The sequence below is a fragment of the Phalaenopsis equestris genome, unplaced genomic scaffold, assembly GCF_001263595.1.
Source record: "Phalaenopsis equestris unplaced genomic scaffold, ASM126359v1 Scaffold000002, whole genome shotgun sequence".
Taxonomy (NCBI): domain Eukaryota; kingdom Viridiplantae; phylum Streptophyta; class Magnoliopsida; order Asparagales; family Orchidaceae; genus Phalaenopsis; species Phalaenopsis equestris.
In genome coordinates this window covers 57,615,591-57,634,231 of record NW_018164444.1, presented here as the reverse complement: position 1 = coordinate 57,634,231, position 18,641 = coordinate 57,615,591, and the positions used below count along the sequence as shown (strand labels likewise).

The window sequence follows — 18,641 nt, the reverse complement described above, 5'->3', positions numbered from 1 at the left end:
TATAGAATTCCAAATGCATTTAATGAACAAATTTGAACCCCTTCGATCGGACGGTCTGAAGTGACTCCCTTGATCCGGTGATGTTTCACGGACATTTAAGTGATTTAACGAAGTCATAATTGAGTGATCATGGACTTGTTGATTGTCTTGTCGAGACGTTCAATTCGACTATAAGCTCATCAGATTCGACATACGTTTAACATTTCAAATATGCTTGGAAAGCTTCCAAAAACATTTTAATGACTTGATCTAGGCTTGGTTTTGTTCAATTTTAACCTATTTTGATACCATTGGATCCGTCTCGTCGAGCTGGATAGTTTGACTATATATTTGTTGAAATCGGAGTTTTGGATGACATTTAATCAAAATTTAAACATTTCTTGTTCAAAAAATTACCTCGAGATTCATTTCATGCCTCGAGATTTGTACTTTGTTGAAAGGTTATCAAGTATCATAAAATTTACAAAATGATCCACGATCCCATTGGATAAAATTGTAATTGCCAAATTAGAAAAATTCACTACAGAGTCCTCAATTTCTGATTTTCTTTCTGCTAAGCATGCAACGTATGAGATTATAATATATTTTAAATTCATTTCAGAAAAATGTTTTTTTGTAACATATTTTCTAAACATTTGATGCTTTCAATTACACAACTTCGAGTTCGGACAAAATAATAGAAAGGCTAATTCGGTCTTGCAATTTGCATCTATATATCATTCAATACATTTAGTTTTCTGAACTTAGCTCGAAGTACGTTAATATTTGAAAATTAATGGTAATTTTGGTTCGAACAGAGATCGGATTGAAATAAATAAGCTGAAATATTGTATTTAAACTTTTTCAAGCTGATTTCAAGTCATGCATGGATCAGCTCGAACTGACTCAACGTTGACTAGTAGTATTTTTTATTTATAAAAATTATGTATGTAATGCTAAGTAAAACTTAATATATCAAGTTGAGAGACAATTTTGAGCTAATTTTAAGTTGAAGCACATCCAAACAACTCGATCTGCGCCAGTTAATTTCAATTTTCTGCCTAATCTAGTAGATTCCAATCATAGTCTTATCCAAATAACTGAATTTGAGCCAACTCATTTTGATTTCGACCTGACTCAGCTCGATTCAATTTTGAGCCAGATCAGCTGAAAATCAAACATAACGAGCTACCAAACGATTTCAAGCCACACTAAATCTATTCAAGCCGATTTCGAGCCAACTCCATCTCGACTCAAAATCAGATCATTAACAACCCTAAATACATCTGAAAATTTTGAAAAAAAATGTGTTAGGCAAAATTGGGTGGAGAAATATAATTTGATTTTAGAATCTAACATTTTATTTTAAAATTGAGGATAGTAAGAAAATAAATTGATTATTCATGTATTATTATATTTATCTCAAATTTTAAAGTCTTCATAATTAATTTTAATTCATTTTTTATCTTCGCCCAATTCAATGCTCAAGCACACCAACCTACAAAATAGTATCTCCATTAAAAAGTAATTTGAACATAATAGAACAGATCTATTTGGGCTCATTCTTAAGGTCTAGCTTGATAGCAACTATTTGCTTTTATGTTATTAACCATTCAAAAATGATCCAACATATCAAATGGTCAAAAAAACAATCCAAATCCAAACTTCAAGCTTACGTAAAAATTATTTAGAATGTATCAATGCCAGAGTTTGATGGCAAGATTATCTTTGTTAATTTGACTAGAGCTACTTAACTTATACATTAATTAAATTTAATTTTATATCTAATTTTACATGATTATGTAAAAATTAACAAAAAATTCACACAAGTGATATAATTTTGTTGATGTATAGGTGAATCACACCAAAAGAATTAAGCGTGAATAAGGAGGGAGAGAGAGAGAGAGAGAGAGAGAGAGAGAGAGAGAGAGAGAGCGAGAGAGAGAGAGAGAGAGAGTTTTTATTTTCCCTCTTACGAATAATGCTCATTTATTTATAGAAGATGAATTAATATAAAATGAAAGTTATAACCCAAGTCCTATGCAATCAGCTGGAGATGGTCGGCTAGAGCTAGTCGAGTGGGACAACTAGGGCTGCTCGTCTAGGCCGACTGGAGCGGATCGGGTCGAATGGAGCTGGCCTGGCCGAATGAAGATGGCATCGCCTGGAGTTGGTCGAGCCAACTAGAGCTAGTCCGGTGATTGGAGTAGATTGGGTCGAATGGAATCACACCAAAAGAATTAAGCGTGAATAAGGAGAGAGAGAGAGAGATGAAAGGTAAAAAATATTTTTTTCTTCTTTGGTTTTTATTTTCCCTCTTACGAATAATGCTCATTTATTTATAGAAGATGAATTAATATAAAATGAAAGTTATAACCCAAGTCCTATGCAATCAGCTGGAGATGGTCGGCTAGAGCTAGTCGAGTGGGACAACTAGGGCTGCTCGTCTAGGCCGACTGGAGCGGATCGGGTCGAATGGAGCTGGCCTGGCCGAATGAAGATGGCATCGCCTGGAGTTGGTCGAGCCAACTAGAGCTAGTCCGGTGATTGGAGTAGATTGGGTCGAATGGAATCACACCAAAAGAATTAAGCGTGAATAAGGAGAGAGAGAGAGAGATGAAAGGTAAAAAATATTTTTTTCTTCTTTGGTTTTTATTTTCCCTCTTACGAATAATGCTCATTTATTTATAGAAGATGAATTAATATAAAATGAAAGTTATAACCCAAGTCCTATGCAATCAGCTGGAGATGGTCGGCTAGAGCTAGTCGAGTGGGACAACTAGGGCTGCTCGTCTAGGCCGACTGGAGCGGATCGGGTCGAATGGAGCTGGCCTGGCCGAATGAAGATGGCATCGCCTGGAGTTGGTCGAGCCAACTAGAGCTAGTCCGGTGATTGGAGTAGATTGGGTCGAATGGAGATGGCCTAGCAACTAGAGTTGGTTAAGCTTACTCAAGTTGTTCAAGCTAATTAGAGTTGGACGAGTCAATTAGAACTGGTTGGATGACTAGAGCTACTCGGGAGCTGGTCGAGTTGAATCCAGCTGACCAGGCCAACTGAGCTGGTCAAGCTGAATGGAGCCGGTCAGCTGAATGGAGCCGGTCGGGTCAAATAGAGTTAGTCAGGCTAATTGGAGCTGGTGGGCCTAATGGAGTTGACCTGATAAATGGAGTTGGTTGGTTCAAATTGAGCTAGTCAGGCTAACTAGAGCGGGACTGCCCTAAAAGAGATGGCCTAGCGACTGGAGCTAGGCGAACTAACTTGAGCTAATCAAATCGACTAGAACCTTTTAGGCTGACTTGAGCTAGTCAGGGTGAATGGAATTTGTCGAGTCGGCTTGAGCTTGGTCAAGTTCAGTATGTGTTTAACAATCTCAATGCCTTAAACTATAAAAAAAAACTTTCATCATATATATTAGTTCATTGATTCTTTTCTCTCTGAAGAGCATCTGCGAAAAGAATAAGAAAATAATAAATTTGTAACAAAAATTATTCGTCTCTTAAGAAAAGCACATGATTTTCCCCAAATACAAATACAAGTTTAAAGCTTGTTTAAATAAAAATGAGTGGGGATCTATGTGTCAACCATTTATCAATCTAGGGGCTCTTAGCTCGCCTACAGATTCTGTCCTGGGTCATTTTGACTCAACTTCAAGGAGTAGTCTCATAGATTGCTAGCTCATCAGTATTTACAGTTGACTCGGTCTTATAAAGAGAGTTCTCTAAGTGTTACAGATGAAATAAGTCTCCTCTTTTTGTGTGACTAGATTGATTGTTTCTTTTTAATATGACTTGATAATAAAGAAATTCAAATAGTTCCATTAAATTCAGGCGATTCTTCGTCTGGGGGCCATAACTCTCTTACAGGAAGTAGTCGTCCTAATTATTTAATTTTACCTAGGTTGAGATCTCGTGGTGTTCAACCCTGGGTTAACTAACTTCATTCTTTATTTGACTAAATTATATTTTAGAAAGAGCTTCTCCAAAGTCATCCCTAGCATTCGGTGATAAACAAAAAAAAATAGTCTTTTCATGTTAGGTTTCAATTTTCATATTACAAATAATGCTCATTTTTTTTATAGAAGAAGAATTATTATAAAATAAAAATTATATCCCAAATCCTATGTAGTTGGTTGAAGAAGACTGGTAGAGTTGATCAATTGGACAATTGAAGCTGGTCGATTGGGCTAATTGGAGTTGGCCAAGCTGAATGAAGCTAGCAGGGCCAAATGGAGCAAACTTGGTGACTGGAGCAAAACAGGTAAATTGGAGCTAGTTGGGTCAATTAGAGCTATTTGGGCCAATTGAAGCTGGCCTGACAACTCGAGTTGGCCAGTCTGAATGGAGTTGGCTTGTCAAATTGATCTAATCAAGCCGACTGGAGTTGGTAAACCAGATTGGAGCATGCTTGGCGACTGGAGTTGGTCGGGTTACTGAATCTAGTTGGGTTAAATGGAGCCAGCCTGAAGAATGGAGTTGGCTAGGGTGAATGGAGCTGATTGGGTCGATCTGATCTGGTCAAACCAAATAGACCTAACTTGACGAATGTAGCTGGATGGGCTGAATGAAACTGGTCTGGCTCACTAGAGCCGGCCAAGCTGAATGGAGTTGGTCTGTCGAATGGAGCTTGGTCGAGTTCAGTTGGTTCATTGGACAATCCCATCGCCTTAAAACTACAAAAAAGAACTTAATTGCATACGATATATTAACAAAATAATTAGTTTCAGAAAGTGGCAGTGCCCTTTCTAAATTTTTGCTAATTTTTTTACCATTATATGATTTGCCAAACAATTTTATGCCCCTTCCTAAATTTAAACGCCTAACAATAATTTAATAATAAATTTAACATTTTATCCAATAGATATTTTAAATAATTTATGACATTGCTTTTTATTACCTCATTAAATTAAAATGCATAATTTCTTTTTCATATTAATCATTATTTTTTTAAGAATCCGAAATAATGCTATCTCATATAACGACTCAGTTTACGCGCTGCAACCCATTGTCCGTTAATGGCGGACAGACGCAAGTGATGGGAGTTGCACTGCGTAAGAACATTTAACTCTTTTTTTATCAAATTTTCTAATCAAAACAAATCTTACAATAATAAAACTTGGTTGAAAATAAATACAAAATGTTCTATATATCATTCCATTGTAGACAGAGGAGAGAACAAAGCTTAACGTTTCATGGAATTGAAGAAGAACAGGGGAGGAGCCCAACTGATAACCCTAATAGTACATAAACCCATCCTCACTCCATCAACATCAGCCAACTCCACTCCCTACCATCGTTCTCGACCGAAATCCTTCCTCTTTCGCGAAAATGTCAGCGCAGCCTGCTCCGAACCCTCGTCCCCCAAGGTGAATTGTGCGGGGAGGGTTAAGGAGCGGGGCGTGGTGAAGGCGGCTGCAGAATGTAAAGGGGAGAAGAAGAGAAAGCTGGTGAGATCGTTGACAAGCTCGCTGCGAGGTTCACGGCTCGTCGGCGGTGGAATCTGGTGTTGGCAGTCGCCGCGGGAGCTGGTTATCGGAGAGGAGGAGCAGGAGGAGGAGGAGAAGGAGGGAGGAGGAGGTGAGGCAGGGGATTGTGATTTGGCGCGGTGGTTTATGATGGCGGAGTTGGCCGGAAAGGGAGGGGTGGAGGGGGAGATGAGAAAAGGTTCGGTTTTGGTGCCGCTAAATGCGCTGCAGCTGATGAAGCAGAGGTCGGCTCCGGCGAGGGTGGGGGAAGTGGTCGGAGATCGTAAAAGAAATTCCTTTTGAATGAATTCCAATCGTCGCACAAAACCTATTGGTATTCATTTATGTACCTCGGATCAAAATTTTAATTTTTACTAACAGAGCACTAAATTCACACTTTTTAACGGTGTGAAATTCATATTTTTATGTTGCGTTTGTAAAAATCAAAGTTTTGGTATGATATGTGAATGAATAAGAGACGTGGATGCTGTGTATGTAAAATTCCCATTTCGTTTATTAGTATCTTTGGTTCATAAAATTGGTGTCAGCTAAAAGAATTTGATGAGTCAATGAAGGTATCAATAATAAGTATCTATAAAAATCTCTCCCTCTAACTCAAACTAATGAGTATGTGGCATTAACTCTTCTTGGGACATTTAATTAATGAAATTTCAGTTTTCATGCTGAGGTTATTGTAAGTAACAATTATTGAAAACTCTCATGAGGGACATGATTTTCCTACATAACATATGCTTCTGCACCTATGATTATTACAAAATCTCATAGTCACAAGATAATAAATTGATAAAGTGTTTAATTTGCGTTGAGAGATCCTTGAGTGAGTTTGTATCACTTGTCTTCCAAACTAGTGAGTAAAATCCTTCCACTTTTCAATGATGTTAACTTAGATTAATATAGCAAAATCACTCATCAAACCACTCAGGCTCTTACATCTTTGAGCATTATATATTTCATTACTGACATTTTTTATAGCTTTTACCACTACAGGAAAAAAAAAGCTAAAACCAACGGCCACAATTTGCGTCGGAAAAAATATTTTATTTTCCGAAAGTTTTGCAATGGTCTATGATGAGGGTTATTTGTGACGACATAATTACAAGACAAGTTGTCCCTTATCAATAATAAAATTTTCCGATGGTTTTAATTAGTACTGACACATTAAATAATCAATTATAAGTAAATATTAACCGACGACCATATTTCGTTGGTTATCTTCGAACCTGTCATCTGGTAGAGTATTAACCGAAGCGTTTATTTAATAATTAACAGAAATTCTCGTTTGTAATAATGTTAACAATCGACGAATTTAAAATCGTTATAAGTTATCTGAAATAATTCATTATACTGCCAAAATCGTGGCCCTCCCCCTCTTTCTCTAATACTCTCTCCCCAAAGCCGTCTCCTCCCTAAAACCCTCAAATCTCCCTCCACCCCCTCTCTGTTTCGTCCAAAACCATCGCATTCGTCATCGAACCCTTGCGAGACAGTCAAAATAGGAGCTAGTTGGGAACACAACGACGGGAACGCAGCTTACAGTGATCGGAAAGTCCCATTTTCTCCTCCATCCGCTCCTATCCTATCCGAGATGATCAAGGAAGGTAACTGCTCCTTTTCATTTTCGTTTTTTTTTTCATTTCTTTGGAGGATGCGTTTAGGGTTTAGGGTTTAGGTACTAGAAAGAGATTTGACCAAATATTTTCCTATATATTTTCCTATGACCAAATATTTTCCTATTTTAGTTGGATTACATCAGGGATCGGCTTTAAGCCCATATATTTTTGTTTTAGTAATGGATGCTTTTACTAGATATTTACAGGAGGATGCACCTTGGTGTATGCTTTTTGCCGGTGATATATTTATCGTGGATAAGTCTATAGAAAGAGTCTAAGGGCCTTCATTTGAATTGTTCTAGAACTTAATACATGAAATGTAATTTTAGTGGTAATAGCTTAAGTGGCAGAGTTGCAACTATAGGTGATCAAATCATTAAAATGTGTGAACGTCTTAGATATTTCGGGTAATTTGTTCAAAGTGATGGTGATATAGATGGGGATGTAATTAGTAGATTTCAAGTTAGTTGGTTGAAGTGGAGGAATGCATCTGGCCTATTGTGTGATAGAAAAAACCACTTAGACTTAAAGGAAAATTTTATAAGATGATGGTGAGATCCTCAATATTCTATGACGTTGAATGTTGGCCTTTAAAAAAGAAGCATAAAATAAATTTAAGTGTTTGAGATCGTTTGTTATTTGCGTTAACCAAGATGTATGCTAAATCCTGCCAAATGACAAAAAACGACTGCATAAATCCTTCCCTCCATTTTTCTTTTATTTATGTATATGATTTACATGTGAATTAGTTTTGTTACTTTGTTGTGTTATGTTTTGATTGCACTGTTACTCTTGTTGGTGTGTAGATTGTAGCGTTGAAAGAGGGCTTTTAATTTTTTTTTGATGGTACGAGTTTTCGATGGCTTTTCAACGATTTTACGACCACTTGATTATATGCTTAAGGTTTTCCAACGGTATACTGAACCATCAACGTTTGGACAAATTGTTGCACTTTTACTATGAACAAACCCAGTGATAAATTTTCACGACTAATTGATGGTTGAGCGGCATTTTACCGACGAAACTGCGACACTTTTCTGACGACAGTGCAATACTTTTCCTACAGATACTTGTGTCACTTATATAACTGACGGTTAAACTACGATTAAATCTGCCGTTAATTTCATTATTGACAAGCATTTTTGCTACGTCAACTTTGTTGTTGCTAAACCGTCGATAAATATATTTCCTACGGCTTATCTATTATTCCAGACTGTATTTGACTGTCAGTAATAAACTAAATTCCTTTAGTGTACTCTTCATAAAGTTTCGTAGAATATAGATTCTTCTCATATCACTCCTTTATAAACCACTAAATAATGAAATTATGTAGACCTAATAACTTTTTTGCAATATCAAATTAGGTAAATGTTGACTATTTACATATGTATAAAGTATATTTTGCTCCAACCAATGATGTTATCATATTATATATGTCATCAACTTCACGATGTCAAAACCTCCAACCATGAATGTAGCTCATTTCCTACACAAGTGCAACGGCTAGAACATGGCTTTTAAATGAAAAATATCTAAAAAATATAATACGTGTAACTTGAGCAAGTTGAGTCACAAATCCATTGATTTTTACACCTATCTCCATTATTCACCTAAAGAGCATCACCAATATTAAAATATGGCCAATCTAAAACTCCAATCCTCATCTTCTAACTTCTCCTCATTGTGGTTTTTATTTTCACACTACTTTTCTCACATATCACAACAATCTCTCTTAATATTTTTTTTTTCTTATAGTAGAGCTAGTAATGTCCTTGATGATACTAGGAGACCTGCTCCTTTCATATGCTTCTAATAAAGTTTTTCATAGAAGCATTTTTGGATCACTAATAAGTAGAATAACTTGTATCAAAACCATCTTGTAAGATTGCTATAAATTCTCTTCAACGAAAAACATTTTAATCACTATGAGTCTTTTTATTCATTGGTGTCTTACCTTCACTCTAGAGTTTCAATAAGTATTTATTATACCAGAATACAAACATCTTAATTTTTCAGAGCTTTAAAATTCTCGAGTAATTAAACTTCTTAACCTCAAACTTGAGGGCTATCATGATTCTTATGATTGACCACTTTGACACACTGATTGTTCATAAAAAAGAATATGCCTTACCTATAAGCTATGAAAGCACCAACTTATAAATAGGAATGAGCCAAAAAATAATTATAAGAGATATCAAACATCATAAAAAAAATATCAAAGTCTATGTCAGCAAACATAAAATAAGACTTTATTAAAAAAAAAAAGATATGATTGGTTCTGCTAACTAAGAAATTCTAATTATAATGTGCAATCAAATGATACTCATACATCTTTTCATCTTTCCCTTCTCAATTTCTTCTCTGCTCCTTTAAAAAAAGAATCAAGATTATTTTATGCTTTCATGCTAATTAAGTTGTCACTAATCAACTTATATAGCCACTAACATAAACTGAATCTTGGTAATTTATGCAACATCACCTGATCAATTTTAAAATTGCAAATAAGAAAAAAAAAATACCGTACAAATGATTCATGCATGGAAATTGAGTTGATACTCAATAAATCATATAATCTATTTTTAAATCATCGTACAAAAACTTGATAATTACTTTAACATATGATTCATACATGAATATTAATCCAATACAATGACAACTGATGTGATACATTGATAATGACTCATGGCATAGAAATTATAGTAATTCATGGTTAACCATAAATGAGATATTGTTTATATGTCAAATGAAATAATGTATTACCGTGTGTGGTGAAAGCTATCAACTATATATGCTCAAGGAAGGAAGCTTAAGCACTCTCCTCACCAATAATGGCTACAAGGAAGTCTTCATAGTCTCCAATGGTATCCTTTTTTATGGCATGAACAAGAGGCACACCATTCTTCTTGAAATATAGCTCCTTGATTGATTTCATGTCAACCTCAACACGTGTGGCGATGACACGTGTAACTGCTCCCTCTTCTGTTCCCATCTTATTGATAGCTAGCCTAATTGTTTTCTCGAAATATTTCTCTTGGCAAGTAATGCATTTTGTAATAGCCCTTAACGCAGAGAGGAGTTCATCCTTTGGATCTGATTTCAAGTCCTAAAGAAAAGGAAAGAAAATTGAGTCTTGATACGCTAACATAAATATGATCAAAATAATTGCATGGTCATTACATTTCTCTGATAGTAAGTATAAAATATAATAGACATAAATCTATCCAAAGAGTAAGTAACATTTTTTTTTTTTGAAATTTCTAGGTTACACAAGGTCGGTTGGATAAGACCATGATTTTGAAAACTACAGTTTTTGCTTTAACAATATTTTTAAGAAATTATTACAAGTTATTACTAGGTGCAAAGAGTAACATTCCAGTCTTAATTATTTTAGGAGATTTTAGACATGCATGACTGATAGAATAACCAAACTTTGGTTCGATCACCAAAGATGAGCAACCTAAGGATGACTGTTTGAAGGAATGGGCACTTCATGAGCAAGCAAATGCATCGAGCCAAATTAAAGATTTTCATCAGTAAACTACAAAAATAGAAAAGAACAGGGTCGAAGATATCATGCTTAACAATACAAATATAAAATTTTATAAGTGAAATAAATAAAAACTTGATAAAATTTGCATGATATAATTGACATCTCATAAAGAATATATAAAGAATAAAACTTCATAAAACTTGGTCAAACTAGTTAGATAAGACTCCTTATAAAGAAAAAATTTTATAATCATATCAAAATTTAATTATTCATCATGTGTTTAATTATAAAATAATTTTGTATACTTGAAGAACTTATTTCAAAAGTTTCTATAGTTAATTGGTGAAAATTAGTTATTTGGCATAAAAAATTTTCTAAAAAAGAAAATGTAGTAAATCATCACCATTGGAAGTGAAAAAAGAATCGTGTTCCTAATAGATCAAGTATTTCATCTGAGCTATTATTGTATGCCCTTGCAGTGATAATGTTCTTCACTTAGTTTATCGAACATAACCTAAATCCTCAATTCTCATAACGAGGGTGTGATGGATTGAATAAGTTTATTTATTCCTTGATGCGTTTGTCAATTATGGGCCTTAGAGGCTTTCATGATAACAACACTAAAGAACAAGTGACTATAGTTTCTTATTTCATGACATTTGCTGGTTATTATATGCTAGAAAAGTTTTTATGGGAGTTTGTGAGAGTTTATAATCTTAACATTGCTTATAATTAAATAGACACGCATGAAAGCATCTTTTTAGAAGCTCAATAGTTCTTATGTGAAAACCCTAAAAAGTTAAAAAAAGAGTTGTGGGGTTTAACACTGCTGAAACATTCCATAATGGAATGTGAATGTTAGAAAAATTGGCCCTTTCTACTATTTAGCGAAGGTGAGATTATGAAGTTTGAAGAAATAGCTTGGCCTCTCATAGAAGTAGTAAACGAATGTTGGAGATACAATGATGGGTGATGTACCTTTGTTTCAATTGTTAAAAGGCAATTGCAAGCCAGTAACATCCTTGGAGCAATGATAGACATTCATACGTGTTGGTTGAGGTTGAGCAACCAATAGTGATCATCGATTGGGGAACATTGAAGTAGATGAATGGGCAGAGCTTTAAAATTATTCAAATCTAAAAAATCTCATTTCTTAGGTCCTTTATGGAATGGAGGTTTATTTATAAACTTTTGGTGGAGCATTTTGATATTTTTGCCCAAATCCTAATCATTTCATTGAATAACTTAGAATAATCCCACTCATTCAATTGATTTTTTTTTTTTTAGTAGAAATTAAGCTCCTTAATGATGATGATGGACTAGTTCAAATTTTTATTATTTAGGTACATTTTTTTAAGTATAAATGTACTTATGAAAAAGAAGTTCAAATGGTTGTCAATTTAACTCTAAACATATTACAATATTGTCGTCAAAAAACATGATTGATCAAATAATTTGTTTAATGATATATTAATTTAAACATAAGAAAATATTTGAGTCCAAGAAAAAGAGCCTTGAAAAATATGTAGCATGAAATAACAGTTTTAAGAAAGTACTAGGCGTGGTTACTCTTTAAACTAACATCAATGTGGTACTCCCCTAGAGGCTATTGAGCAAATAGATCATAAGTTAATTATTCATTGTGCTATGTTATGAAGCTAATTTTTACTATGTGAAAAATATATGCTACCAAAATTGGTTGTGGGCTGACCTACGTACAGTTCATTTTATTTTATTTTTTTTATCTTTAAAATTTGGAATGTAGAAGCATAATTTTTAAAAGAATTTATGGTGCACCGACACCTGAGATATAAATAGGGTTCTCTACTAATAGACTTAAACCAAGTCAATTCTCCTTGTTCGTTCTTTCACACAATCCTAAAATTGGCATATCATTTAGAGTAAATATAATCAAATAAATTCATGACGAAACCTTGTAAAATTACTTGCCAAAAAAAGACACAAATATAAATGGCCAAGCACCAAGCTCACATTATGCTCTTTTTTATTTTTCATTTATAATAGTTTTGAATTTTTAAAACTAAATAAATACAATTTATTTAATAAAATAGTTTAAAAACTTATTAAATTTTTTGAAAATTTCAAAAAAAAAAATCTAAAATATTTTAGAAGTTTTATCAGCCACTCTCTCTCTCTCTCTCTGACCATAAAGATCCTTTTGGAGATAAGGGAAAACTCATGGTTATCTAGTATAATCTTTTGCTCTCGTCTACAAAGGTATGTAACTGTCCAACCAAAAGGTATAATAGTGAGTGGTGGTTACGGTTAACCATTCTTACATCTTGGCTCTATTCTTTCTCTTTAAAGATGTTGTTTGGCTTTGTTGCATGAATCTAAATCAAAATATGAGAAATTTTTTGTCTCATTTTGAAGCTCTAATCTTTTTTGGTTTGGCAGCTAATGCAGTGGAATGTCATTAGTAGGGGTGTAAACGAACCGAACACGAACGAATAAAGCTTGTGTTCGTGTTCCTTGCGTTTAAAATTTAGTTTGTTTGAAATAAGCTCGTGTTCGTTTCTTAACGAACGAGCCGAACACGAACCGAGCACGAGCTGTTCGCGAACGACGAGCCAGTTTGACATCCCTAATATTAATATATAAAAATAATATTATATATTAATTATATAACTTATATTATATAAATATACAATATCTATATTAGTATATTACTACTATAGTATATTAATATATTATTATTATTATTTTATTATATATTATAATTTATAAAATTTAATGTTTTAAAATATAAGAATTTTTTTATATATAATTATTTTAAATTATTTTATATTTCAAACAATAACGATTCGAACACGAACGAACGCATCACTGTTCGTGTTTGGTTCGTTTAACTAACCGAACGAAAAAAATTTGTTCGCGTTTGTCTTGTTTACTTATCGAACGAATCGAATACGAACTCATTGACGAGCCGAACACGAACTGTTCGTGAACAACGAGCTTTTTTGACAGCCCTGGTCATTAGATAGATGATGCTGAGATGAAAAAAAAAGGGCCCACCTAAAATGTTCACAACTCATGTGAAATCTTCATTTTTTCCTACATTTATAGATTTTGAATAAGCATTATCATTTGTTCTCCTTTATTCTTATCATTTGCATGTTTATGCTTCTTCCAAAAAAGATTTAACATTGGATTAAATCATTTTAACATTTAAATTTTTTTTATTATTTTTGAATGTCTCAATGTTGTAATTTTGATAATTACTAGATTATTATTTTTGTGATCAATCCAGCTATCAAAAAGTTTCAAAGGATTTTTAAAATGTTTATGACAATAAATTTTATAATTAGTTTTTTTAGCAAAAATAGCATCATTTTATGATAATCGAGCGACACATCCTAAAAATTATAATAACATAATCTTAAAATTTTCCCCAATAAAATGATCTTTAGCACAAAAAATATTATAAAGATGGTACATGATGTCATCATCACCTATTTAAAACTTTAAAATTGTTTGAGAACTAGTTTTAAGAAATGAAAATTCAGCCACAAAATTTTAAAAAATTATAAAAAAAAAAGACAATATCTTGTCAAAAAATTTTCGATAGAAGCATACATATGCAAGTAATCATATTGTAAAGAAATTCAGATAAGACAAGAATAACAAAAAAAATTAATAATAATAATAAGTAAAGACTATTAAAAATTTACCAAAATCATTAAGAAAAATAATGAAATATTTATTGGTTTGATCAAAATGCCTGATCATGATAAAGAGAGGAGATTTTTAGCCCATTTTAAACTCTAAATTTCTTCTCAATAGGATAGAGTTAATAATCCCCAAACATAATGAAAATCATGTGAAGGGTGTGGGGACTGATACAATAGTATTTCATTGGCGAGATGTTGCAGAGATGATTTCAAAGGAGAACACACTAAATGATGACTAATCAAGAACTTATAAATACGGCTTTACTCCACTCATGAAAAAAGTGGACTAAAGAGAATTTTTTTAATAGAAGAATCATTTTGTTTTTTTCATTGTTCAATGCCAATAATTTTATAGAACAATCTCCACCGCTTACTATTGATCAACAATAATTACCGTAAATGTCCACCACTAAATAATTGACGTCACCTATCTATCATCTCCTTTAGACAACCAATGCAAAATCCTATAGTAACTAATCACCATCCATTATAATTAATACTAATGACCATCATCATCCGACACTTCAGTAGTCTCCACGTTTCATATGGATAATTTGAGTTGGCTCAAGCCCCATGTTTTTTTTTTTTTTTAAGGTTTTCATGTGAAAATTCTTGTGCCTATGCTGAGTTATTTTATCTATGATCATACAAAATTTTTTTGACGCTGGTACTATAAACACCCACATTCTATAGTTACAATTTTTTAGAAATGTAACAATAGTAATGAAAAGCTTTCATTTGATAGAGAGTGATAGAAAATGTGAAGAACTCTAATATAAGGGGAAGTAATTAAGAATTTTGCATGGAATGAAGAATTGTCACATTGGCAGTAAAATAAGATTAGGGTTCTAGAAATATTAAATAGTGATACTTAGTTCAAGTTTATGAATGGAAAGTATCCACCTTCTAATACATTGAGCTCCTCTTAGGCTTCAATATTCCACCCTCCATTAAGTTTGGCAAGTAACAAGATAAGTTAACCGGCTTTTTAATTAGCCAAGTCAATGCCAATGCTGAACTTATTTCAAGATAATAGTATCACTAGGGAGTACATGAGCTAGGTTGGCTTATGATCTAACTCGATCTCAACTAGCTAATGAGCTCGCAGGTCATGCTTATTGTGCCACCAACTTGAACTCAAGTGCAAATTTGGGTGCATATGTTACATGAGCTTGAGTGTAAGCTTTTCCATAGTTGTCTCATAAGCTCACAAATCAATTCGTATATGCAACTATTGGTCATGTGAATGTCCTTCGACGAGCTCCCTACAGTGCATTGTACAACTTTTAGCTCGACCTTACAAGCTGGCTCGTGAGTTCAATATTATTGTTGTAAGCCAAGCTCATGCTCACCATTTGAGCTCGATGCAAGCACGAGTTCGTGATTTCATGATAGGCAATTCAATTTCTAGTTATGCCTAACTCGAGTTTCTCCTGACTCATATACACCCTAGATATGAATAAAAAAATAACTCTCCATTTAATGCGTTAATCTTATGCGTTAAATTCTTTTCAGCCACAATCATTCAATCAAACTTAATTACAACACAATGTTACCTAAAGCTAAAGAAAAAATGGTTACTACATTAAACAATTCAAAACAGGATTTAAACTAACAAGCTCGTGCTGGTGAAGCTTATTATTATTGTTATTATTGAAAAGATGGACTGCGACTGATAATGTGCTATTCGAGGCGAGTCTCGAACCCGATACACCGAAGGACTTACAACACCATTGCCAACCAAAATGCCAACAATTTCGCACACTCGCTGGGGAAGCTTTTGTGCCAACCGCAATACGAAAATTACTATATAAGCTCGCGCAGAGAACAAGAGGGTCTCGATAAATGAAAGATACCTTGTTAATAGAATGGCCAAACTCATTGTAGTAAGCATTGAAAGTTGCTTCGAGTTGTGCTTTGCTCCTGGTAGTAAGAACCCTGATTACCTCCTCATCTGCATAAGCTTTACCTCCAATCTTATCATGCAGCTGCTTCGCCTCTGATTTTGCCAATGAAAGGTTCACTTCGGGACCCCCGTAACGGTAAGCAGTCAAAAGCGGCAATAAGAGCTGAACACAAAGTGCAATTGATGTCTCAGCCAACATTATAACAAAGCTAGGAAAAACAAATTTTCAAATAAATAATTTTTTTTATAACACTTAAATTGCTGATAAAAAATAAATAAATTTCATGCCTCCCAATGCCTGTGGTCTCTTGATCTTTCGTTTTATGAATTAATCAGTGTTAAAAAACTTTAATAAAATTTAAAATATGCATAATAAACTAATTATTGATAATGAGTCAGTGATTAATTACTGTAAAAAGCTTTCTCTTTGCAAAGGTATATTATTTTAGGGATATTTACCTAAGTGCCACCCAATTCCTATATCTTCACGTTTCAGGAAAAAAATTTACATACGTCTGCGTCCGGAAGATAGACGTGATATAATTGCGAAAAAAAAAATACCTTCCCGGTGTATTGCATCCGTCGTCCTCATATAGTTCACGTCCAGATGATGTAAGGAAAGTTTTCTCACATGGCAGACACCTAAACTTTAATTTTTATGTAATTTATGACATTTATATATGTAAATAAATTTTATTTAAATTATATTAAAATAAATTTAATATTTATTATATCGTCCTATTAAGTTGTCGTTTTTACTCTTATTTTCACAAGAATGTGAGAAAAATTTTCATACGGAGTCTAGACGCGGCTCTAGGTGCGGACTCCAGTAATATGTCATCATATGTGCTACATCGCGGAGGTTATTGAAGTAAAATAACGGAGATTATTAGAGGGTTATTGTGGGGGTTAATGCAAAGGGTTATTGAAGTGAAACCGTTGAGATTATTGAGAGTTATTGCAGGAGTTATTGAATAGAGTTATTGAAGTGGAGCAGCGGAGGTTATTGGAGGGTTATTATGGGGGTTATTACAAGTGATTATTGGAGTGAAACCACGAAGTTTATTGAGAGATTATTGAGGGTTGTTGAGAAGTTATTGCGACATTATTGGAGTTAGTGCCCCAATAATGCTCTAATAACCCTCCAATAATCCTCAAAATAACATCCAAGATTTTACCTTAAAAAACTTCGCGTCTCTATTTTAATAATTTTTCTAGGTGACCTCCATGTAACACACATGACCACATTACACAGAACTACGTCCGGATTCCGTATAAAAAATTTTCTTAAAGAATGTTAGTACATACTTCACATACAATAATGTTATATATTATTGTAAAAGAATGTATAACATGTGCAACTGAAGTTACCTTCCTGAAATCTCCCTTCGCATTTGCAGCGACATCCTCCTCAATCGATCTCTTATAAAGAGCATGATACGCCCTCCTCACTTCAAGTATCTCCTCGGAGCTCCGCGCACAGGCGATCTCAATCAGGGCACGATCTCCAGGCCTCCACCTTTTAACCGACTCAAAGGCTAGCACGGCGTCCCTTTCTACTGGATCAAGAACCCACAGACGCACTACTTCCTGCAACAATGAGAACTTCCCCTCACATCGCCGATCATCGACACCCATAGGTGAATTTTGTTCCAACAAAAATTAGGGTTCGTTAGAGATATCGCACCTCGAAATCGTTCGTTAGCTCTTTGCCTAGGGCTTTCAAGATATCCTCTCCGAAGGCGTTGGAATACGCCTGCCGAATCTGGCGGCGCTGGTCAGCGGAGCGATGAGCGAGGATGGAAATGATCAGCCCCTCGTTTGTACCCCATCCTGCGGGAGAGTTCAGCTGCACCGTCGATCTAATCATGAAAACTAATCTAAAGATTCGGGACAAGGGGGAACTCACCTTCAAAGGCTTTGCGGAGTTGCTCGGCATCCTCAGACGCTGGGGGGACGCATTCGGGGACTGAAAGAGTTGACATCTGGGCGAATGGAGCAGAGAAAGAGAAATGCAATTGAAGGATGGAGGGCTGAGCTGAATGCAGAGAGAAAGGGGAACTGATTTTAAAGGAAAGTGAGGAGGTAACTGAACTTCGCCCAGTGTTTCCTTTTTCTGTTTTAATGGAGTTAATCTCGTGGGCAATTTACCCGTTTATTGCTTTTTGAGGTCTTGCTGGTAGTGTGCAGGGAGAGATTGGAGGAGGAGATGCAATCGGGTGTGTTAATTTGTTATTCGGCGTTTTTGTTTAAAGAATTACAAGTTCTTGGATCTGTAGGAGCTAAACGCACTCCGCGTCGTCGCGAACGGATTGCCGTGGTTTGGCAGGTGGGTGTGGGTGGAGGGAAAACTAGCATACTGGATGATATACGAATACGAAAAATAGAAGAGCATTTACATACATTCCACCAAATTGCTATGTGATAATCCTTTTAGGATGAAAAATAGAGTCCTGTATCGTGAGGTAAAGACCTTGTTTT

At 34.5% G+C, this 18,641-nt stretch overlaps 1 protein-coding gene across 1 annotated transcript; it reads right to left on the bottom strand.

The window, feature by feature from the left end:
* Positions 1–9,837: 9,837 nt before the first annotated feature.
* Positions 9,838–18,240, bottom strand: LOC110030344 (annexin D1-like). Its single transcript, XM_020733018.1, has 5 exons — positions 18,070–18,240; positions 17,848–17,993; positions 17,532–17,750; positions 16,111–16,323; positions 9,838–10,175 (listed from the first exon to the last, which is right to left on the bottom strand). The coding sequence occupies exons 1-5, from the start codon at positions 18,143–18,145 to the stop codon at positions 9,879–9,881; spliced, it is 951 nt and encodes a 316-aa protein (XP_020588677.1). The 5' UTR covers positions 18,146–18,240; the 3' UTR covers positions 9,838–9,878.
* Between the last annotated feature and the right edge of the window lie 401 nt (positions 18,241–18,641).